General features: G+C 35.9%; 1 protein-coding gene across 2 annotated transcripts in view; it reads right to left on the bottom strand.

Moving 5' to 3' along the window:
* The window catches only part of CHD1 (chromodomain helicase DNA binding protein 1), a 72,559-nt gene that overhangs the window by 43,911 nt on the left and 4,127 nt on the right, over positions 1-24,521 (bottom strand). For both annotated transcript variants that reach the window (XM_072789620.1, XM_072789631.1), the window contains exons 3-4: positions 2,034-2,235; positions 934-1,044 (exon numbers count right to left, since the gene is read on the bottom strand). In XM_072789620.1, coding sequence (XP_072645721.1) covers positions 934-1,044; positions 2,034-2,235 — 313 coding nt within the window. The remainder of the gene's footprint in view (positions 1-933; positions 1,045-2,033; positions 2,236-24,521) is intronic.

The following is a 24,521-nucleotide window of genomic DNA, read 5'->3' as shown; positions in this document are numbered from 1 at the left end:
TTTTGCTTGTCATACTATTTAATATCCACCTTGCTAATAACACTGTTAAAGCTTTATTCTGATGTTACATTTGTACCATTAGCACACAAAGTAATAACATCTTTATTATGAATTTATAACATAGCCATTGAAATTAAGTAAATATCACAATGTCAGCATTTTGTACAATACCTTAAAATCTACCATCTCTAAAAACTATTACTGTTGCCTAAGATGGTCTCAAAAAAGAATTGTAATTGTTGGTATGTCAAATTTTGACTTAGTATTTTTCTGCCCCATTAGACAGTTTTTTTACACAGTTCTTGACTATTTCTGTACAAATATACATGCTGGTGTACTTATGTGTGCACAGGAACTATATGTTTTAAAGCCATAGCCTACTCTTTTAAAAAGATGTTGTAAATTCTGTTATTCATATTCTCTACAAGTATGGTTTAATAGGCACATTTGTCTATTTTCATAGTATTCATATTTAGTTTATTTCTAGTTTTGCTGTGATGAGCAAATGTACACACCTGTCCACTGCTCATTTTGGATTAATCCCTAAAAGTATAATTACTGGATAACTGAATATGGATATTTCAAGGCTCCTGATACACATAAACAGTTATTTCCTCATCCTTTCACAACATTTACTGTGTAATAATTTCATAAATAACCCCACCTAGTTAAATGATTCAGCATCGTGTCTACTTTTTAAGAATTTACTTATTTATTTATTATGAAAGACAGACAGAGAGAGAGAGAGAGAGAGAGAGAGAGAGAGAGAAAGGCAGAGATCCAGGCAGAGGGAGAAGCAGGCTCCACGCAAGGAGCCCGACGTGGGACTCGATCCCCGGTCTCCAGGATCACAGCCCGGGCTGCAGGTGGCGCTAAACCGCTGAACCACCGGGCTGCCCTAAAAGTAATAGCTTTTTCATAATGAAAACTCACCTCCTCTGATCCACTATTGGATGAAGCTGGATGCTGCTGCTGCTGCTGCTGCTGCTTCTTGAGCATTGCTGACCTCTGAACAGCCAGAATACTGGGGCTAGATTTCCAAAACTATCAGAGAAATACAAATCACAGAAGGATGAACTTTTGAAAAAACTGAAAAAAGGTTAATTTACTGAACAGCAGTACCAACATTATCACTGCCTCGAGTAAGAAGACTCTTGTCTATACTCCCAGTAGGAGTAATACAATATTATGGCAATTAAAATTCTGAGCTTTAGTTGCACATACAACAGTTATAGTGCGCTGATAACAATATTAATCAATATATTCTTTGACACTGAATATTATTTTCAAAAAATAAAGTGTCATTACAGGACACCAGCGCTACTCAAGAAGTGGCTGCCTAGTTTAATTGAGGTGAGGTAAAGATGAAGAGCTTGAGTCAGAATGCAAATCAACTATATCAACTAAATACAGTTTCAGTTCAACTGACTTATATTACTTATATTTGTATTTATTTATTAGACAGCGAGATTTTTCTCTTATTGAAAGAAGCTTGTGTTGATGTATATTCTGGCCCAAGGATCTTACCATGGATTGGTACTCTAAGAAACACTACTGTATTCTATTATGAGGTATACATAGGTTTAGTAAATCTTGCAGTAGCTTTTTTTCCAAACAGAATGACCCTTAGCCTACTCTACCAAGTATCTTCAAGGAAGCAAGTTCTGTTAGATTCTCCTGCTATTAACAATAAAGTATCTCCTTTGAAGATCTTGAAAGTAGAGATCAGACACTGGAAGATTAACAGAAAGAAGTCACAAAGCCTTTAATTTTTATCCATGAGACAATGAATATTTATGAAACTCAGTTTCTGCCTTAGAAAGTTTTATTTGTTTATTTTGTACTTGCTTGACTGCTTCTCTTCCAAGTCAATTAAGTCCACAGATATTTAACTACAAGTTTGAGAAAGCAAATTCTAACGTTTAAAATTAAATGTTTTCTAAAAGCTAGATTAAGAATGCTATAAAACCAGTGTTGTAAATTTTTCCAAAGTAGTACAAGAAATCTATCTTTCAGGATACTTTATTTATTACCTCAGCTCCATCAACTTTCGGTGGTTTTGCTTGGACTTTGTTTTCTCGGGAAGTGTCTGACTCAGACTCTGACTGACTGCCGGATTCAGATCCAGAGTCAGAGTCACTGCTACCTGACTGGCTACTGCTTCCATCACTACTGCTTCCAGAACTTGAACCAGATCCCGAGCCTGAAGCTGACCCAGAATCATCATCCGACTGGCTACAATTTGAAAATAAAGAGATTTCAAACAAAATTTATTAGGAACTTAATTTTCCTTTTAAAAGTCAGCAGAAAGCCCCAAATCATTAAACCTTATTTATGTCATATTTCCACATTCAATAGCCAAACAAACAGAAAAAAAGAATTAATGTTAATCTGTAGTAACTGACATACTTGTTAGATTTGGTACAGTTTTGGCAAAAACATAAACAACCAGGTTACAATCTTCCTCTAAGATAATGAGCAAAATCTATCAAACACAAAATCCTGGGCTTGAAACCTGGGAAGCCATAGTCCCTCATCCTTAAAAGGCCATTTAACTATAGGAAATCTAATGTAGAAATTATGTGAAGAAAAGGATAAATGTGCTGAAAATCTTCACAGTCACAGGTAGAAAAAAAAAATGTAGTTTTTTACCTGTTTTTAAGTTTATATCTGTGTTCTCTCATTCTGGGGGAAAGTAATTTGTTAAAATTAAACTAAGATAAAATGTAATTTACTAAAAGAAAATCGGTAAATTGCTTCTCTGACAATATCACTGCATCCATCATGGTACCACAGTGATAAAATCTGAAGTAATACTAAGTTCTCACACTCTTTCCTAACCTCTGTATATCACATGTGAAAGCAATTAACAGTTCACTGAGAAACGACCTTTTTTCCCATTACTATTTTTCAGCCCAAAGTAACCTAGAAATGGTCTGGCCTAAACAGGTGATTTTGTAAATTACTATTACTCCCAAGACCATTTATTCACATGGTGTTTACATCTGAAATGTTGAAAACTAGGGCATTCAATTCTTTATACACACAACAGACTCAACTTTTGATGTAATTTCATCTAGCTTTATGACAAACAACAGGTAATGCAGTTTATGTATACACAGCTAAACTCGAGCTTCATGTCCTCTGCTGTAATTTTCCGAAATACCACCAGATGGAGGTATTACTCTAAGGAAATAGACTGCAGTATTAAAAGTAATTCATTTTTAAGATTTCTCCTTTTCTAGAACAAGGAGTTTAGTATGCACATGGAAACAGACATAAAAGTTTGAAAGACTTTTGATTCCAAAAGTTAGATATAAATTAAAATGCTTAAAATGCAAACATATCTTTTTAAAATGTGGGAACCTAGCAGAATCATTTTTTTTTTTTCACAGAAACAGCAAAAATCTGCCTTTTAAAGTCTATGATATCGAGAGCATTTTTTTTAAAAAGACTTATTTATTTTAGAGAGAGAAAGAGAGAAAGAAAGAGCACATGCATGTGAGGAGGAGGGGCAGAGGAAGAAGAAAGAATCTTTAAGCAAAATCCCCACTGAAAGCTGAGTGTCGAATCTAAAGGACTCAATCCCAGGACCCTGACTGAGATGACCTGAGCCAAAATCAAGAGTCAGACGCTTAACCAACTGAGCCACCTATGCGCCCAATATCAGTTTTGTCACAATTTCTAAAAATCGGTCACATGGTTTAGAGGTCCAAAAAGAGCACAGTGTCTTGTAATAAATAAATAAACAAACCCCACTTACATCTTTTACTTGGGTCCCTTCAGAGAAATTTTGGCAAGAATATTGAAAAGATATTTTTCCTGACATACAATTTTATTTCTCCTTTAACCCACTAGGTCTTCCATTTACTCAATCAACTTTACTGAGAGGTATCATGTATTAGGTAATAGGCAAGACAGAAAGCAGAAAGAATCCTTACCATTAAAAACCCTCTAACCTGGTATGGAGAGACAGTCATATCAACCAATAAATGTTGTTCTATACTATTTTTAAGATCTAGGTGTATGGGGAGCACTGCAAATACAAACAAGTCTAACAGAGTAATTAAGGAACACTAAGAAAAAAGTATGATTGACAGAAAAGGAGAATGGGACAACTGGGTGGTGGCTTAGTGGTTGAGCATCTGCCTTCGGCTCAGGACATGATCCCAGGGTCCTGGGATCGAGTCCAACATCAGGCTCCCCACGGGGAGCCTGCTTCTCCCTCTACCTATGTCTCTGCCTCTCTATGTCTCTCATGAACAAATAAATAAAATCTTAAAAAAAAAAAAAAACGAAAAAGAAAAGGATAATTAAGCTGAGAAGTATCACTTTAATGCTTGTAAGCTTCTCGAGGATACCATTTATTTTTTCCAAAGTACCTACACCAAAAATGTTTACACAGGTGAGGGTGCTCAACAGATATTCGAAAAGTAGACTGATGAGAACTACTGAATTTGTGGGCTATCATGGGCCTATATTCTTGATTATGTCTTGATTAGTCATTCCAGATAAATGGCTAGTCAAAATTCTCTGTTAATAAATTAAAATTCTAGGTGAAAGGAGGAATCTTTCCCTGTACCTTCTTCAGGTCATAGTAGTTCTGGCAAACGGCCTGAATCTAGGTTACTCTAATGGCATAGACCTATTCCAGAATGTCTTTAGCTTATTTATTTGAAGCATAAAGTATTTAGTTGTTCTTAGTAAGATTAAGAATATACAAAGATTAAGTAAGAAATACCTTAGGCATTGCCACAATCTCCAGGATACAGTTAAGTAAAAAACAAAAACAAAAAACAAGATACAAAACAATGTTTATAGTATGCTTCCTTTGTAGAAGGGAAAAAAAATATACATACTTGCCTATACTTTTACAAAAGCAATAATGCCAGCATAAACCAACAATTAAGTTAAAAATGGTATCTATGGAGGGAGGGACAGCAGGAAGAGAGTTGAGGAAATAAGGTTTGAAATGAGTCCTCAGATTCAAAACATGTAAATGTTTTATATAATTATTTTTAAAAATCCTAAAAATTTTAAGGAAAACACACAGGTTCACGGGGGAAGGGGGCAGAATCTATATTCAGACAAAATTGTGAGTTAAAATTGGTGAAAAACCTCTCCTTATTAATTGTTTCAGCCTACTTCTGTAAATGCTCTTTCCAGAATAAAAAATATGGGCAAGGCCTAGCTTTCTTTTATAAATCATCAGTGTTTCTATAACAAAGTGCAAACACTTATGAGGTCTTTCAGGAATTTGTCTTTGCCAACCTATTGCCAGCCAGTTTCCCACTTAAACCTTTTAGTTCTAGCAATGGCAAACTACTAGTAATTCTGAGAGCCAGTTTCTCTTTCCAGTTCCTGCTTTTGCTCAAGTACTTCTCTTATTTTTCCCCACTTTAGAATTCCTACTTGAGTCTCATCTCAGAGTCATTTTATTTTATTTGAAAGAAAGAGCACAAGCAGTGGGGAGGCACTGAGGGAGAGAGAGAGAGAAGCAGACTCCCCACTGAGCAGGGAGCCCGAGGCAGGACGATCCCAGGACCCTGAGATCATGACCTGACCCAAAGGCAGATGCTTTTTGTTTTTTTTTTTTTTTTTTTTTTTATGATAGTCACAGAGAGAGAGAGAGAGGCAGAGACATAGGCAGAGGGAGAAGCAGGCTCCATGCACCGGGAGCCCGACGTGGGACTCGATCCCGGGTCTCCAGGATCGCACCCTGGGCCAAAGGCAGGCGCCAAACCGCTGCGCCACCCAGGGATCCAGATGCTTAACTGACTGAGCCACCCACGTGCCCCTCAGAGATGTTTCTCTGACAAATCTCTTCTGACTCCATTATTCTCAATCCAACTTTCAATTAGAAGTATCCTTCCTCAAGACTTCCAAAACATTATGTACATACCACTATCTTGGCTCTGAGTACACTACGTAAGCATCACTGTGATAGTGTTTTTGGTATCCTAATTTTCATATTTTACTCTATGTTTCTAGAGTGTTGGGATCAACTTGTTGCCTGCCCTTTGTATGCCAAACACCAAACGAAGAGCTCAGTATCTCAATGGGTGGATGGACGTATACAACAACAAAAAAGTCAAGGACAGATATGGGTTCAAATTCTTATTTAAAATTCACAAATATAATCTGCCTACAAGAAATATTGCTGAGCTCCAGCTAATGTTTACTTATTTAGGTAATAACCAATACATATGAACTTTTATACAATAAGTCACTTAAAGAGTTAATTACCCTTATTATTTATATTAAATCCCACTAGCACATTAACAGTGCTAGATTAAAAGAAACACTGTATTCTTTTCCTCACCTTTCTCAATTTACAAAATAAAACCCACCATAAGTTTATGGGCACTTTGATAAAATTGTTTTCTGAGGGTAAATTAAATAGAAATACAACATTTAAAAAATAAAATAGTAATTCAAATTAAAGTCTCTATTCAGGCTTATTTTTACATTCCACTTCAAATATAAACAAGAGAGCAATATAATGAATTACCATATACCTAAAAACCGGCTTCACAATTACTCTTACCAGTCTTGTTTCAAATAACCTAGCTTCCCAAACACAATCTCAGGCATTTTAAAATTTTACCCATAAATACTTAAGTAGGACAAATAAAAAGAAACCAACACTATTTTTAAATATCCACAATATCAGTATCATACCTTTAAAATATCACCTACTCATGAATTTTAATATGAAATTAAATAATATTAAATATCTAGTTCAGTCTGTTTAGTCATGATTTCATTCCTTCCACTAACTGCACTTCAACCTAATTTTTTAAAGTCTCTTTCATTTTTTAAAGTTATTTAAATTCCAGTTAGTTAATATACAATATAATATTAGTTTTAGGTGTATACTATAATGATTCAACACTTCTAAACATCACTAAGGGCTCATCACAAGTGTCCTCCTTAATCCTCATTATCACCTGTTTTACCCATCCCCCCCCCACACACACACAGCCTTTCTGGGAACCATCAATTTGTTCTCGATGTTAAAAGTCTGTTTCTTGGTTTGCCTTTTTTCCTTTGCTTGTTTTCTTAAATTCCACATATGAGTGAAATCATATGGTATTTGTTTTTCTCTGACTCTTTAAGTTGGCTTCATTATTTTGACAGTTCCCTCTTCCTGTTTTCTCTTGCAATTTATTTTGTGGAAGTTTTGTGGTAGTTTTTCCTGCTTTCTTAGATTTAACTTACGAAAACCCTGTAGTATTAACATTATTTTTGTGGCCCTTGTATTTCTGGTAAACTCTTAGACCAAGAGACTCAGAGTAAAATTCAGCTTTTCTGAGCAAGAATATTTTTTGAGTTGTGGACTTCTATCAGAAGAAACTTTCAAGTCTGGTTGTCTCTTTCCAAGTGAGGCTGGTTGAGCTGCGGCATTTTCTGCCTTATCTATTCACTACACAGTTCCCTACAAGCTCTCAAGTTTTAACAGCCACTGATCATGATGGCTTTATCGCCTATTGTTTAGAGACAGTAAAATGGTGATATTATATCATTCTTCATTTACCCATTATATAATTTCTTCATTATTAATAGATGGAATACTTTTATAATGATAAATTTTCTCTCGTATTTGTTATTCTTGAGATACAGTTCATACACGAAAGCCATTTCCATTTCTTTTCCTTGTCAGTTTTGTCAAATTGCTGGCATCCTTTCAAACTTGATCAATAATTTTTATGTCTCACTAATGCATAGATTTGAATTATCTGATGAGTTTTAATCCACTGTGTCACTATTGATGTTCAAATTGTCCCATCTTTAGCCAAAATGAAACTCTTTATTAGTTCCGGAGTCCTTCTGACAAGAACTGAAGTGGTCTTTGACAGCTTCCTCACTTTCTGGTTTGACCAGAAGAACCAGGCTCATCCAGTATATTTCTTGTTTCAGTATGTAACTTGGGCATTTCATCAAAAACCCCTGCTTCTGTTTAGATTAGAACTTAAATTGCAATCTGAGTACTAGGTGAGCCGATTACTATGGGATCTGACACTGTTTTTAATGGAATGGTGTAGAATAAATACTTTGAGAGACAATGCATTAAGAATTTATACTACCAATTCCAATTTAATGGCAAACCAATTTAACTGGTTTTTATTTCTTTGGTTTTATGTTTATAGTATCACTTTGATTGAGTTTTTTTTATTCCAAATGACTTTAACAAAATTACTGCTTATCTTAGAATTATGTAATAGTTTCAAAATAATACCAATATTATTAACAATATGATTATCAAATGTTAAGATTTCTTTACAATTCTTTTTGTCCTTCAGGAATACTCACTCCTAGAATCAAATTATTGCTCTAAAGTCAATGAAATAATTTATTTCTATATAGCCACCAATTTGGTATACTTAGCATCATTTGTTTTTCTTAAACAAAGTGCTTTTCTAAAAAAGCATTTTAGAAACTGCTTTTTATTCATTTCTATTTAATCTTGGTTTATTATTTACTTGGATCCAACTTGAGGGCTATAGAAGTTATAGTCAAAACCTACTTTCCATCCTTGTCTCCTCTACACTATATCCTCTCTCCCCTATAGTTTTTTTTTTTTTAAGTTTTACATTTATTTTCCCTTTTCTCAATATAAGAAAATTATGAGGGACGCCTGGGTGGTTCAGCGGTTGAGCACCTGCCTTTGGCTCAGGGCATGCATGCTCCTGCGGTCCCAGGATCAAGACCCATATCCCACATCAGGCTCCCTGCATGGAGCCGCTCCTCCCTCTGCCTACGTCTCTGTCTCTCTCTTTATGTCTCTCATTAATAAATAAATAAATTTTAAAAAATTATGAACAAAGATAAATGCTTGTATCCTATTTCATAAATAATCACTAACATTTACACACTATTAAATGTTATATATATTGTATTCTGAAGATTATTTCACAGCAGCAGGTATGTTCCCCCTTCCTTTATGCAGCTGTACATATTTCATTTCGTAGATACATCACAGTTTTAACCTGTCCCTCAATGATGAATATGCTTTGTTTCCATTCCTATGATACCACAGTGATACAAAAATATGGCCCCTTTGCATGTATCTATCTATGGCAGCATATCTTGGGCTGCTATTTATCAACCAATATGGCAGCATATCTTGGGCTGCTATTTATCAACCAATATAAACATATCTGCTGGAGCACCTAGGTGGCTCAGTTGAGCATCTACCTTTGGCTCAGGTCGTAATCTTAGGGGGGTCCTAGATTGAGTCCCGCCATCTGCTCCACACAGGGAGCCTGCTTTTCCTTTTCCCTCTGCCTATGTCTCCGTCTTTCTACGTCCCTCATGAATAAGTAAGTAAATAAAATCTTTAAAAAAACAAAACAAAAACATATCTGCTTTGAAGTGTTAAATTTATAATCATGTAGGACCCAGATCTTGATAGCTAAGTATTATTCCATACTTAAATGAACTCAGTCTTTTGAGAAATGGCAGACTCTAGGGACAGAGAAAGTACAAGATAAACCTAAATTATCTTGCCATACCAAAAAGCAAAATACAGGAAGGAAGGGAGGGAGGGAGAATATCAAAAGAACAGGGGGGAAAAAAATAAAAAAGGACACAGGAGCCAACCTGAAGAAGCTTTCACTGGCCAAATCTGATCTGAGCATCAAAACAGACCATAAAAGGTTATTACCCAGTAAATAAAACAAGAATCCTTGAGTCCATGCTGATGGCAGGTAGGTAGACAGGGAGAAAGACAGGGGAGGATTCTGATAGGACTCTGAATGCCAAGTGATTAATGTGACCAGGAGAGCAGTGTTAGAAAATTACCATTTTGCAATCACCATAGAAAACACTGGTTTGGGCAAGGATCATCAGGACATGCTAAATCTGAGAGTCTGATGAGTAAGATACTTGCACAGTCTCAAGGCATCTTCTCAGAAATTCCTTTTTAGTGTACTAGATAAATGTGAAACCAGTTAAAAAACCAGATACCACCTTGTCCTGGTAATCAAAACTCACGCATCAATAGGGATGGACAGGAAGACAATATGAGCCTCTAGATATACCTTTGAGAAAGACACATCACCATTTACACAGTATTCCAGCCAGGACACAACCTTTGAGAAAGACACATCACCATTTACACAGTATTCCAGCCAGGGATACATATGGTAGGAGATGCATAACTTGGATCTAATTGTAAATGAACATAAGTCCAAATTGAGAAACATAACCTATAAAATAAGTAGCCTACCATCTTCAGAACACTAATGTCACGAAAAACAGAGGAAGTGTTCCAGATTAAAGGAGATTCTTCAGAGGGGACCTGGGTGGCTCAGTTGGTTAAGCGTCTGCCTTAAGTGTCTGCCTTGGTTAAGCATCTGCCTTTGGTTCAGGTCATGATCCCAGAGTCCCGGGATGAAGCCCCAAGGTGAGCCCTGAGTTGGGTTCCCTCTCCCTCTGCTGCTCCCCTGCTTGTGCTCTTTTCACTCTCTAAGAAATAAAATCTTTAAAAGGAGATTAAAGAGACATGATATGTGATCTTTGACTGGACCCTATACTGAAAATTGATTAATTAAGATGACTGACTACACTAAAATAATGATTGAAAGATTAAAGTACTATTATCAATGTAAATTTTCCTGAATTTAATAACTATACGTGGCTTACGTAAAGGAGCATCTTTGTTCTTAGAAAATATATACTGAAGTGTTAATATGTAAAGGGGTATGATATCTGTAAAATGCTCTTGAAAATTTCAGGAAAAATAAATATGTATTACATATGAATCATGTATATAGATATACATGTATAAAGGCAAAAAGTTAACAAATAGTGAATCTGGGCAAAAGATACACAAAGACTTCCATGGTACTATTTTTGCAAATTTTCTGTATTCTTCACGAGTACCCCTCCTCTATTCATCCTTTCCTTCTCCATTTGAGTTTTTCTAGATCTCTACCCTGAGATCACATAAGACACCCACCAGGATTATCTGGTACTTAGTACATGCTTAACGTAAGCTAGTTGTATTGTAGAAGTGTTATTACTTAAGTCTATCCCTACTCTCTAGAACTCTGACAGACTTTAAAAACATGTGAATTAATAAACAGTTAATACTCCCATTTCTCTACTTTTCATTCAAAATATCATAAGCCTAAATCTTTCACAAATTTTCTTGTGCTTTCTTCCCAGTTTCTCTGCCTCTACTTTTCTTCTTTCAATTTTTTTCTTCTTTTCTCTGCCTCTACTTTTCTTCTTTCAATTTTTTTCTCTAAATCGTCTAACTTAAAATTGTTACGGGAAAAATAATTTTGAAGAATCAGAATATCTAGAACACTCAACACTAGGTCCATTTCTGATATGGTAACAATTATCCACATCCAAGCAGCACTGGTTCCTTCCAATGATACATATAATCACCAAATCTCTAAATAATCTTTACTCGTCACCGCCCCCCCAAAAAAATATCTTATACCCAGACAGCTTCATTCATTCATGTTATCTCTGCTTGACCCTTATGGCCCATTCTCTCTCTCATTTATGGTCTGGTTTAGACAAAATTTAAAATTGTTCTTCAGAGATTTCAAAATCTCTTCCTAACTATATTCTAATTTATCCTCACATCAACAACAAAAGTGTCCTTGAAGGCACATAGAGGAAGTTTTTCTCGAGTCTTTCTAAAGGAGGAAATCTTCTGGGGTCTCAACTTTAAGGAGACTTAATTCCCTAGTCAAATACTTAATTCCAACCTCAGCCTCCTGTCCAGAAACCCTGTATCCCTCCAAATATCCCCTGTCCTGCCATGTTTGCTCAGAGCTTACTGTTCCTTACCGCTGGCTTCAAGGTCCCTTCTGTTCCTGGCACATAAAAGTTTTTTTCTGAAGTTCAGCAATGGATCTATTTTTTGCCCATTTGCACTATTTTATTAAGGATTTTCATGGTTTGCGGGTAGGAAGTACTTTACAAGAGTTCATGTTAGCTCAGCCTTGCAGGATAAAATAGCAACATCTCCTTGCTCTGCACTCAACTCTCTGCTCAAATTAGTTCTCTAAAGAAAACACCAAGACTTACAATGGGTATGTGAGAACATATTCTCAAGTGAATAAACAAAGATTCTTCTATATTACAAGAAAATAATGTTCAAGTACTTTTTCCTTTGTTATCACAGGAATTGGAAACTATGTCTACAACGGGACATAAAGGAAGAATGAATAAAATAGTGAATGATCTAAGAAAACGGTAACAATGAGTAGCTGCTTTCCTTGCCATCAGATCAGTGAGAGAAGAAACTGGCCCTGATAAAGGGACAGGAATAGACTAAAAAAGCCAAGACAGTGTTATTGGAAGGGGAAAAAAAGAGAAAGTATTATAGGAGTGGGCGTGAAAGTACCAAGGAGTAATGAAAAGAACCTCTCAAAACAACACTAAGGAAGAAGACAAAGACTGTGTATTCAAACATTATATATAAATTAGACTGCCTGTATCAAAGGCTTACATCAATGATTTCTCATTTTAATTCTATTAAATAATGTATTTACTTTTGTCCCTAAGACATCAAGACTTTCTTTCCAGTTTATCCCATTTCCCTACTTTATCACTTTCAAATTGTTTTTAAACCGGTAGTAGGAAGGATTAGACTCGGAGGTAGGGGAGGAAGGCTATTGGACACACTAATAAAAGGTAAACTGATTTCCCACAGAAATATTAATAGAAGGTTGACAAACTTGACAAACACAGTAATATATAAACAAACAAATGTGTTTACTATTCTAAGGAACAAATATATTGCACTAAATTCTCACGTCATGCCTTGTTCCCTCCCCCTGATTACTGTTTAAGAGTCAGTATCATTCAAAAGGACTTCTTTGGAGTTGTGAAAGAATTTTTAACAGACACTCATGGGGGAAATTCAGGGCTAAACTGATGAGTGCTCTGAAGTTCAACCCTAACTTATTTTTCCCTGGCTTTCTAGCTCCTTCTTCTCATTGTTATTATATTTATGTAGGTACACCCCATTAGGCCTCAGGCTTCTGCAACATGGGAATAAACATACTTAAGGATTATTATCAAGATTTAAAGCATACAATCTGGCATATTATAGAAATTCAATACCGACAGCTATTAGAAATTTTTTTAAAAAGGTCTTTTTACTGAGTTTAAGATCAGAATCATTACATCAAGGTCTATTCTAGTGGTTCTTTGGACTGTCATAACTGTAAGTATAAATATATAAAATGCCTATGAACAAAACCTACAGATAAATTTTTTAATACAAATTGCTTAATTAAAAAGGAGAAGATATGGTGGTTACTAATTGGTGCTTTCTGCCAGATCCTGAGTTCTCATTTAATTCTTTCAATTTCATTTAATAAATAAACAGGCTTAAAGAAGGTTTAAGTGAAGAAACCAAATACTAATACTATGATTTAAAAAAAAGTGTACAAATTTTGAATACCTATGAAGAAATAAAAGAAAATATAGAAAAATGAAAGCCACTAAATTTTTACCATGATAGGTGTGATTTAAATATAACATTTCTTTATATTTGTGCCATATGTTTGTTATCTACTTGCTCCTCCCCCCCCTCACCCAGTATCCATTTTGTTTGCCCTTTAGTAGTACAGAACTGTCCTCCAGCTTTCACTGGTATATGTCCATCCAGCTGAAGATTAGATTTCTCAGTCTAGCTTTCAGCTAGATGTGGCCATGAGAAGAAGTTCCAACCAAAGGGATATGGCTAGAAGTGATAAGGGATTTTAATATCACAGCTTAAATAAAGTGGTTTGCCTTAAATCCTCCCCGTTTTCTTCCTGCTGGCTGAAAATGACAACTAGCAGACCAAGAGAAACCATGTATTAAGATTAAGAAGAGCAAAGCTGTCCCACTAGTCCCAGTACCTAAATAACCTCAGGGGGTACAGCTCACTTATCTGAGAGTGAAAAAGAAGTTAAACTATTTGAGTCTCTGTGTTTTGAGGTTTCCAGTATATAAAACACTCTACCTGGTTCTCTAACATATTATAACAATGTTTATGCAATTAGCATTTTTGAAAGAATAAGTTCGGGCAGCCCGGGTGGCTCGGCGGTTTAGCACCGTCTTCAGCCCAGGGCATGATCCTGGAGACCCAGGATTGAGTCCCACATCAGGCTTCCTGCATGGAGCCTGCTTCTCCCTCTGCCTGTGTCTCTGCCTCTCTCTCTGTCTCTCATGAATAAATAAAAAAAAATCTTAAAAAAAAAAAAAAAAAGAGTAAGTTCTGTACATGGATAACACGAATTCACTGGCTCATCTCTTCAACAAACAAAAAAGTACCGAGCAAGAATCTCTAAGCAGAGACAAAATATCATGGGAAAAAGTGAAAGTGATGAGAATCAAAGATATAAAGATAGACTGATACCTGATTAAAGAACTAGAGATTAAGGAAATGGAATCAGGGGCAAGGCCATTTATGGAGGGAGTGATTTTTAGAACTCAGCACTGATAGTATTCCCTATGCTTGTCATTCTGGAGAATGATTCCTCTCTGAAGCAACTGATAAAACTTTCCACTCTAAGATTACTCAAAAATACCATATTCTTTATGTGACCTTCTCCAATTTCTCCAGGTGCATCACTGTTCCAACCTACACGTTCACAATATTTTGCTCATGTTCTTAGAAATGCCTCCACAACACTACAATTATTTGGTATATGTACCTCTCTTCTAACTACATCCTGGAATTCATTAAGTCAGGGGCTTCATTTTAGTTGTTTTTATAGACCATTATTCACTTTAACAGGACTAGAGAAACAATATGGAAATTTGTAGGTATTGAGAAAATACTTAAAACTAAAAAAATGAACTAGTGGCCAAAGGCCAAAAACTTTTCGGACTATGGCAAATATTACATTTTATATCATAAAGCTGTATAGACATACACACACATGCACACATAGGCATAAAAGTTTGATGAACCAGTATTCTCAAAAAGACATATTGTATTTTTTATCGTAGTTTACACTACTGTCTTAAAGAGGAGCTGATCGTAATCCTTTAACATTCTGCAACTATTTAAAATGTATTACCCTAGAATAGTCATTTAAAAAGTGAGAAGAGGGACGCCTGGTTGGCTTAGTGGTTGAGTATCTGCCTTTGGCTCAGGTCGTGATCCCAGGGTTCTGGGATCCAGTCCCACATCAGGCTTCCCATAAGGAGCCTGCTTCTCCTTCTGCCTATGTGTCTGCCTCTCTCTGTGTCTCTCATGAATGAATGAATGAATGAATGAATGAATGAATGAATAAAATCTTTTAAAAATAAATAAATAAAAATAAAAAATGAGAAGAGCTCAGCTAGATGATAATAAAATCAGACTACCTGTAAATTCTGTAAAATTACATTGTATTAAAATGTTATCCACCTTATCTTTTATTATAAACCATCAAATAAATATCAAAGGTTTGAGAAAACCTAGAATGTATCCATCCATCTGTATGTATGGTTCTGAAAACCAACTAACGCCAAAACAGCAACCCAACAGTTCCTTTTAGCATTCTAAATTACCAATCCAAGTCAATATTCTACTATAAACTCAAAGTACAGTATGCTTCTACCACCTTAAAGCCTCCAACTGAAATTGAGAATAAAACTGCTCTGACTAGATGCTAAAAAACGGTCACATTTAGCATGACTAATTTCAAAGATGACTGGGTTTAGTCGTGTTTAAGAGGTGAAGACAGTAAACTCAAAAGTTTCTCTAGTAAACATTCAGGGAATCAGATGAGAAATAAAGGCTACTAAATATACATTTGAAAGGCATTAAACAATAGTTTCATAAAATAGATATAACATTTGTTGTAATATCAAGAACAATACAAATCTCTAAGCCGATAATTTTGTTTCTTTTGTTTCTTTTTTTTTTCTTTTTTTTTTTTTTTTAGATAGGGGAGGGGGGTAACAGGGGGAAGGGGACAGGGGGAGAGAGGGGGAAGGAAAGGGGGAAAGAGAGAGAGAGATGGGGAAGGAGTAGAGGGAAAGGAAGAGAGAGAATCATAAGCAGAATCCATGCCCAGTGAGGAGCCCAACTCCCGGCTTGATCTCACAACCCTGAGATCATGACCTGAGCCAATACTGGAGTCAGACATTTAGCGGTCTGAGCCACCCAGGTGGCTCCTCTAATTCTATAATTTTTAGTTGTAACACATAGACAAAGCTTAACTGATGACATTTATGTTTTCCCCATTACATTACCTATCATGCAAAAGTTTAACTTATCTAGAAACTTTATTTCTTTTTTTAAGATTTTATTTATTTATTCATGAGAAACACAGAAAAAGAGAGGCAGAGACATAGGCAGAGGGAGAAGCAGGCTCCACGCAGGGAGCCCGATGTGGGACTCAATCCCGGGACTCCAGGATCATGCCCTGAGCTGAAGGTAAATGCTCAACCACTGAGCCACCCAGGTGTCCCAAGAAACTGAATTTCAAAATAATCTTCAAAATAATTGAGTGGAAAAAATAAGAATAATAATTGAGTGGGAGGATTTAGAGACTAAACTAGACTGGCCGTGAGATAAAACATGAAGTTAGATGATGTGTACGTGGGGGTTCATTTTACTGCTCTCACTACTTTTGCACATGCTTGAAATTATCATCCACAACTTAAACACTAATAATAAAATAAATGTCTATCTTTAAAAAGTTCCGTTTAAAAAATTTGATTAATTTGTTTTAAAAAAAGATGTTTGAAATATGTATACTTTTTATTATTTTAATGAATACAGTTGCAAAACAACCAAGTTCCCAACACTGTATGCTTTACTTTCTAACAAAGTTATATGTGACTTGATATTTCATCAGTCCGCAGTATGCATGGGAGTGTGCTGCTACACATAACAACCACCTCCATTTACTGTGAGCCATTCGATTAAAAAAAAAAAAAAAAAAGCAAAATCATCAATGTAGTATAATATGACTAACATAAGCTACTGAACACTGAACACTAGGGTCAATCTTTTGTTATAAAGTACAGGCTAAAAATGGAATAAAGACATTATTTACATTTTTTGTACCCATATACAACTGTAAGTCTTATAAAGTTTCCTTTCAGATTAAACTTCTCCCCTTTATTAATGCAACATTTACTCAACTAGAAATGGAAATACTGTAACGGTTGCATCAAATGGCAATAATCATACTATAATTAACTTCAAGCACAAAAAGAATAGTCTCTTTTCAGAGAATTTAGACTGCAACTACACTCTTGTCTAGTGGCCCCATTCCTCCACATAATAACTCTTTAGCACAGTATTTACTGCCATCTAACATCATTTTCCCGGGTATAAAAGTTACTCTTTGCTTTTTTGCCTAAGCCTGTCAAAATACCTTACCATCAAAAAAGTCACATTATCAGAACTTTTAACATGCATAAAATCTAAGATCACCCAGGTTTTACGTACCTCTTTTAAAAACACCACCAAATTTCATTCTGACATTGGGCTTGATATAGAAACTGTTTACCTTATGATCAGTGACTCCCACTTTTCAACTGCTGCACACTATTACTTCTTTGTATTAACTATAATTTGGTATTTTTCTTCACTGTAAGTCTAATAGGAAAACCTCCAATTTTAATATCTCATGCAATCTACTACAAAGTAGTTGCTCAATCATCTAAATTAAGCATCTGAGGACAGAGAACTGTACCTCTGAAAGCAGCAATGAGAGATGTGAAATAGCTAATATGAATGGTTCTCATTTAAGAAAAGAGCTCCCCCCCACAAAAAAAAGAAAAGAGCTCCCCACTTTTTTTTTTTAAGATTTTATTTTATTTATTCATGACAGAGAGAGAGAGAGAGGAGAGAGGCAGAGACACAGGCAGAGGGAGAAGCAGGCTCCATGCAGGGAGTCCGACGTGGGACTCGATCCCAGTCTCCAGGATCATACCGCAGGCCGAAGGCAGCACCAAACCGCTGGGCCATCGGGGCTGCCCCCCACTATTTTTATGGTTTATGTCTCATCTCTGAGATACTGGAGACACTGGATGCCAGAAGCCAGTACGGTTTAGCCAGAACTTTTCATGTTTCCGTACTTTATTCTCAATGATAACTTTTTTTTTTTTTTTTTTTAAGATTTTACCTATTTATTCATGAGAGACACACAGAGAGAGGCAGAGACAAGGCAGAGGAAGAAGCAGGCTCCCTGCGGGGAGCCTGATGCAGGACTCGATCTCAGGACCTCAGGATCACGACCTGAGCCAAAGGCAGATGCTTAACCACTGAGCCACTTAGGTGCCCCTCAATGATAACTTAGAACTCAATCTATCCACAACAAAGAACTCTCAAACGCAGTTTAACATTTACTTAAAGTTGACTTTTGACTAAGGAATCACCTCATATCACAGTGACTGATAATATACCTTTAACAGCAATGTTCTCAGTCATTCATACATAAGAACTTGATTCTGGTACAATAAATTTCTAGAGTATCTCTCTCTTTAAACGTGTGGTTCTGACCAGTAGTCCATTCACATGAGTAATATTCTCTCAATGAATGTTGCATTTAGTCAGCTATCCTTCCTTACCTCTCCTTCCTTCACTTGGGACCAAACCGTACACTGACTTCAGCATAACACTGAGTAACGTCAGACTGAAGAACTGCAAAGCGAGCATGTCCAACACATTCTTTATTAGGAAACTTGCACTTCTTCACTGGGGGAACTATGACCTCTGTAAAAACCTTCCTTTCCAACCCACGTCTGAATATATGCTATTTGTTCTTCCTTTCTTTCCAAACTACATCATTTCTTACTATTAAGGTTACAAAAATTAAAGAGCTCCATGAAAACTTTCCAATAGCCCATTACATTACTCCAGTACTTTGCCCAATTCTATTTTCTTTCACCTCATTTGTATACCTATACGCTTCCATGAATTTGAATATGCTTACTCGATTGTGTGTTAAAACCAAGCTATTGCACTGTCACCTCTAAATCATAATAATCTTTTTTTTAAAGACTTTATTTATTGATTCTTGAGAGACGAGAGAAAGGCAGAGACATAGGCAGGAGAAGCAGGCTTCCTGCAAGGACCCCAGGATCACACCCTGAGCCGAAGGCAGACACTCAACCGCTGAGCCACCCAGGTGTTTCCATAATAATCTTTCTTCGTTAACATGGCAAAATACTGAATGGTTCCAGGCAAAAAGCTTCTCCTACATGCATATGAATTTAATATACATACAAATCTGGGAATCTAGTTAAAATGAAAATTCTGATTCAACAGATCTGGGAAAAAGAGGGGAACTTTTAGGGTGAAGGAATCACTCTGCACAGTAATGGAGTAGAGGACAACTGATTCTGTGCATTTGTCAAAACACATAAAACTGTACATCAGAGAGTAAATGTAATATATGCAACTTTAAAAAACCAACTCATGTGACTGAGGAACACAGAATGGAATGCAAATTGTGCCAAATGAATCTAACTTTATTACAAATTTATGACAACCGCATTGAAGAGGGTGGGAGGAAGAAGCTAACTTTAGTAACTTTTTAGAAAACAGTGTTTTGACTGGAAACTAAAAGTCTAAATATAATATGAACTGTATACTGTACATAAACACTATATTCTAGTTGACAAATATGTTTCTTCTGGGAGCATGGCCTAAAAATTCTCAAACTGCTTTACCTGTATCTGACCTTGTGGTGCATGATGGGATGGTGGATAGCAGGTGCCAAGTTTCTCTTTGAAGGAGACTGAAGTTATAAAGGAGAAGGAAGGTTATCATGAATCCTGCAGTACAGAATTAGAGTTGGAGACATCAGTATGAACTCATGTCTACCTCAACATGCATAATGATAGATACCGAAAACTAGAGATATGTAGATATGTTTAGTATATATACATATACTACCTAAGCTCTGTCTGGTTTTTCCACTAAGAGAACCTAGAAGTGATACTTGGGTAGCAACAAGTATACCCAGCACCCAAACCTTGGTTTCTAATACCCTTTTCTCCAATAAAAGGATCCAGGGCTCTTTAGAGAAATGGCTGATTCTAGGGCAAAAAGATAAGGAGTATATAAAAAGGATACAGAGGCCAACGTGAAAGACAACACCTGATGGGCAAGGCTAGAACAATCTGAGCAACAAAATACATAATGTACTGGATTATAACCCAAAGTAAACATATTCATAAACATAAGTCCAGGCTTATACAAATGAACGATTGAATGAATGAAGAAAAGACTTCTTTACAAAAGAATTCCTCTTAATATACATAGATACTCCCTCACAGCAGGAGATAGAACTTAATTCCAACCTTCCCCCCAACCATTTGAGAGAGGGCTAGACACAGTGACTTGCTTCCAAAGAATACAGTATGAAAAGAAAACAAGAGTAACTCAAAGTGGAGACCCCTGGCAAATATTATGTTAGCTAAGTGATGAAGATTAACATCAGTAATATCATGTGGATATTACCCTCCCCATACTACGTGACTACGTAAAAGAGCACTTTATCTCTGTGATATTCTAAACTGATAACCCCAGTTTATCCTAATTTAATCTTTTTTAAAAAAGATTTTATTTATTTATTGAGACAGAGAGAGAGAGAGAGAGAGGCGGGCAGAGACACAGGTAGAGGGAGAAGCAGGCTCCATGTTGGGAACCAATGTGGGACTCAATCCTGGGACTCCAGGATCACACCCTGGGCTGCAGGCGGCGCTAAACCGCTGCACCACGGGGGCTGCCCTATCCTAATTTAAAAACCTCAGAAAACATCCCAAATGGGGAATATTCTATAGGGCACCTGGCCAGTACTTCTTAAGACTTAAGGAAATCAAGGAAAAACGGAAACTCTCACAGAACCAGAGGATACTGCACAGAGCTGACAACTTAAGGCAACATGGTACCCTGGATTGAATCCTGGAACATAAGTGGCATTAATGGAAAAACCAATGAAATCCAAGTAAAGTGTGGAATTTAGTTAGTAGTTTTTTTAAAAAAGATTTTTAAAAATGGCTATAAATCTGGTTTCCCCTTCTGGAGAGTAGGAATCATAATACTGCATACATCACGGGAGTTTTAAGGATGAACTGTGATAAATTCATGTAATACTCTGTGCACTATGTGTACCATGCCTGGCTCAGAGTAAGAGCTCAATCATCATCGCATGCCACATTATTTTTGTTTCAAGAGAAATGAAATGTACTCAACCTCTTGCTGGAATGGGCCAGGAGACCATCCTCTGGGGGTTCCCAGGGAAAAAAATAACAACAATAACAACAACAACAAAAAGTGGCAAGACAGTGAATGACTCCAGCCAAACAAGTTCATATACACACACACACACACACACACGAATTTCACATGAACACATATCACACTTTGGAATCTTGTTAAAATGAGATTCTGATTCAGGCGGACTGAGGTGGGGCCCAAGGTTGTACATTTCCAACAAGCTCCAGGTGATGCCAATACCACTGGTCCCAGGGCCACAACTGCAGCTTGAACTTTTCAGTTTATGTATTTTTTTTAATTTTCTATAAAAAAGATAAAGTTTTTCCATCTATTCTTTATCTCTTCCCTGCAAAGAAATTTCCTTATTTTTAAATACAGAACTGTTACCAAATGTAACCAAGCAGTCACCAAGATCTTAAATAGCAACTACTTAAACAGTATAAAAAGGGGCAATTACACATTAACATTTGCCTCCACATTATCTCATGCCTATGTAGATAAAGTAATGTATCTGAAAGTCGAATCACATACAATTCTTTTACCCTTACCAGTCAGAAGTCTAAACACTTTCCAGTCACTAAATTAATCACAATCCTAAGAAATAGTATGAAAATTTTAGTTGAGTAAATTGTATTTGGAGAGTGTAACGTATTGCTAAAGCTCCTGCTCAATACCCTATTGAATTTCTAAAATGTTAAGATTCTAGATGATCTGAGATTATCACATACAGCATATTTGAGGGAAAAAAAAAAAACCTTAATAGGAATAGATGAAGTACATACAGAGCTGAAAAACAGGGATTAACAGCAAATGGTGTAAATGAGACATACTTTTCTGCAAATAATGACATCATGGGAAAATTTTAGAAACCAGTTTCCTTAACTCAATGATGTCTAGCCATTTTGGTTTTATGATTTCATGTTTTCCTGCCTTTCTTAAAATGCTTCTTAGCATAAACTTTTGAAATTTAAGAATAAACTGACTTTTTTTAAAAAACTCTGAGATAACTGCAAAGTAAGCTTAGAAAAATACCATTTTAACTGGCACTGCCTTTAAAAATTATTCAAATTTACTTAGGGAGAAAAACTGATTTTGATGACAACAAATCTTTCTGGTATGCGTGTACATAAATGCAACATTTCCAAAAATGGCATACCATAGTTTTCAACAAGACACTAACAAATAAATATATGGTAAAGAAACATGGCCTGTGTTCGAATTAACTTCGACTTGGTGTTCCTTAAACTTAACAGGTCCTTTAGACTAAGGGGCTTCTCAAAGCCTTTTAAAGACCCTTAAGTTTTGGGATCCCTGGGTGGCGCAGCGGTTTGGCGCCTGCCTTTGGCCCAGGACGCGATCCTGGAGACCCGAGATCGAATCCCACGTCGGGCTCCCGGTGCATGGAGCCTGCTTCTCCCTCTGCCTGTGTCTCTGCCCCTCTCTCTCTCTCTCTCTCTGTGTGACTATCATAAATAAATAAAAATTTATTAAAAAAAAAAAAAAGACCCTGAAGTTTTATAAAAGGAAATTTTCATTTAGAACATTTCCACTGATTATATTTCCTACTCACTGCTTAAGCAAAAACACTTTTAAAAAGTTCAGATCCAAAGAACTGTGAAGTATAAAAGGCCAACAAAGGTATCTTCTATAAGCCAAGAAAATTTGTGTGACATATAAAGTTCTTCTAAGTAAATATAAAAATTACACACATGTATATTTAAAACGTATTATAAATATATTAAATCAAGCACTGTTAACACTATGAAAAGCTACAAAGAAACAGAAGAATTCTAAGAATCAGGTCAATAAAGCCCAATTGCCAGCCACAGATTAACTATAAATGGTTAACTATAAATGGTTAAGACCATTGTGGCACATCACCAACAATTTCCCTCACTCTGTAAAAATTTTTCAAAGGCACTATATGTAGACGTTAATTAAAGTGATTCAAATAAATGATCAAATTCACAATTTTAGATTATCAAAAACCTAATCTATAGGCAAGAAGAGAAACTTTTCCAAGCATGAAGCATGTACTAATCCAAAAATTAGCAAAATGTGACTATGTAGTTCTGGTCTTCATCCACAAATCTATTCCTGGATTAAATCATCATTCAAGGGAACTTTATAATAAAAAGTCTAACCAGGATTTGGAAAGCTTATTTTTTTTTGTTTGTTTTTTCCTCAAATCCACACAGCCAGGAATCAGTACTTTGAAATCTTCCAACGGAATCTTTAGAAAGCTTTACTTCAGTTGTATAATAAACTCTGTGCTGAGTTTAAACTGATGTGCAGGTGCATCCTGACCCACATTTCTTAGTAAATAAGTTTCAAAATTGTCAGTTATAAGCCAAAGAGACATCTTCCTGTGTATTCTTTCTCCTTTCAGAGAATAGTCATAGACCATCTTTCCACACGGAAAAACATTTTTTAGTAGAAAGCTAATTATACCAACCAAAAATGTCAGACGACTTCTTAATTTTACTTCATTTCATAATGGAATTTCCACAAAGGGAAAAAAAAAAATCTAAAGCAAAAATACATTTAAAAATTCTACCCAACAGAAATCAACTTTTACTTTAAAAACTATTTATGTCATTTAAAAGCAGAATATATTTTCCCTCCCTTCCTTCTATATTAATATTCATAGTTACTATAAGCTTTTTTTGTGGTGTGTTTTGTTTTTGTTTTGCAAGAAAATACCCCTATGTATAAGTTCACATCCTCAAGCACCATCTCCCTTCTCTATACTGCCCGAGTGTGAAAGCTCTGCCTGGGGGGCGGAAGGGTGGGGGTGAATGAGGGCTTAGGATTGGTAACAATGACAGTAGAGCAAAAGAAAAGGACAGTGTAAGAGCAATAAGGAAGAAAATGAAAGCAAATTAGAAGCACGCCTCCCTTCTGATAAACACCAAGGCAGTTGCAAGAACAAGATAACTTGACAACCACACTTCTCAAAAGCACATAAAAACCTATATAGTAGAAATAACTCAGAATAATTAGAGAATATAATTTGCAATTATTTTAAGTATGCACTGTAAAAGATTCCTTTAAGTAAATGTGATTTCACAGAGTTTAACTTTTTTCACTTATACTACCAAATCTAACTTACTACTCCCCTTTAGATATGGCAGCAAAATGCATAAAACAGTATTGGAACCAGTAAGGGCTCAGAATGTAACAGTTGAATACTCAAGTAGAAGATTTAGTCTCAAGAGTCTTATTTCCTATTTTTGAGAGTTTAGGTCCTGTGTTTCCTCTAGATATGTCTATTAACCATTTTGTTGCTCACTGACAAATAAATAAAAGAATGTGGACAACGTGACTC

This window comes from Canis lupus, chromosome 2, assembly GCF_048164855.1.
Source record: "Canis lupus baileyi chromosome 2, mCanLup2.hap1, whole genome shotgun sequence".
Classification (NCBI taxonomy): domain Eukaryota; kingdom Metazoa; phylum Chordata; class Mammalia; order Carnivora; family Canidae; genus Canis; species Canis lupus.
This window is presented reverse-complemented; position numbering and strand designations above follow the sequence as displayed.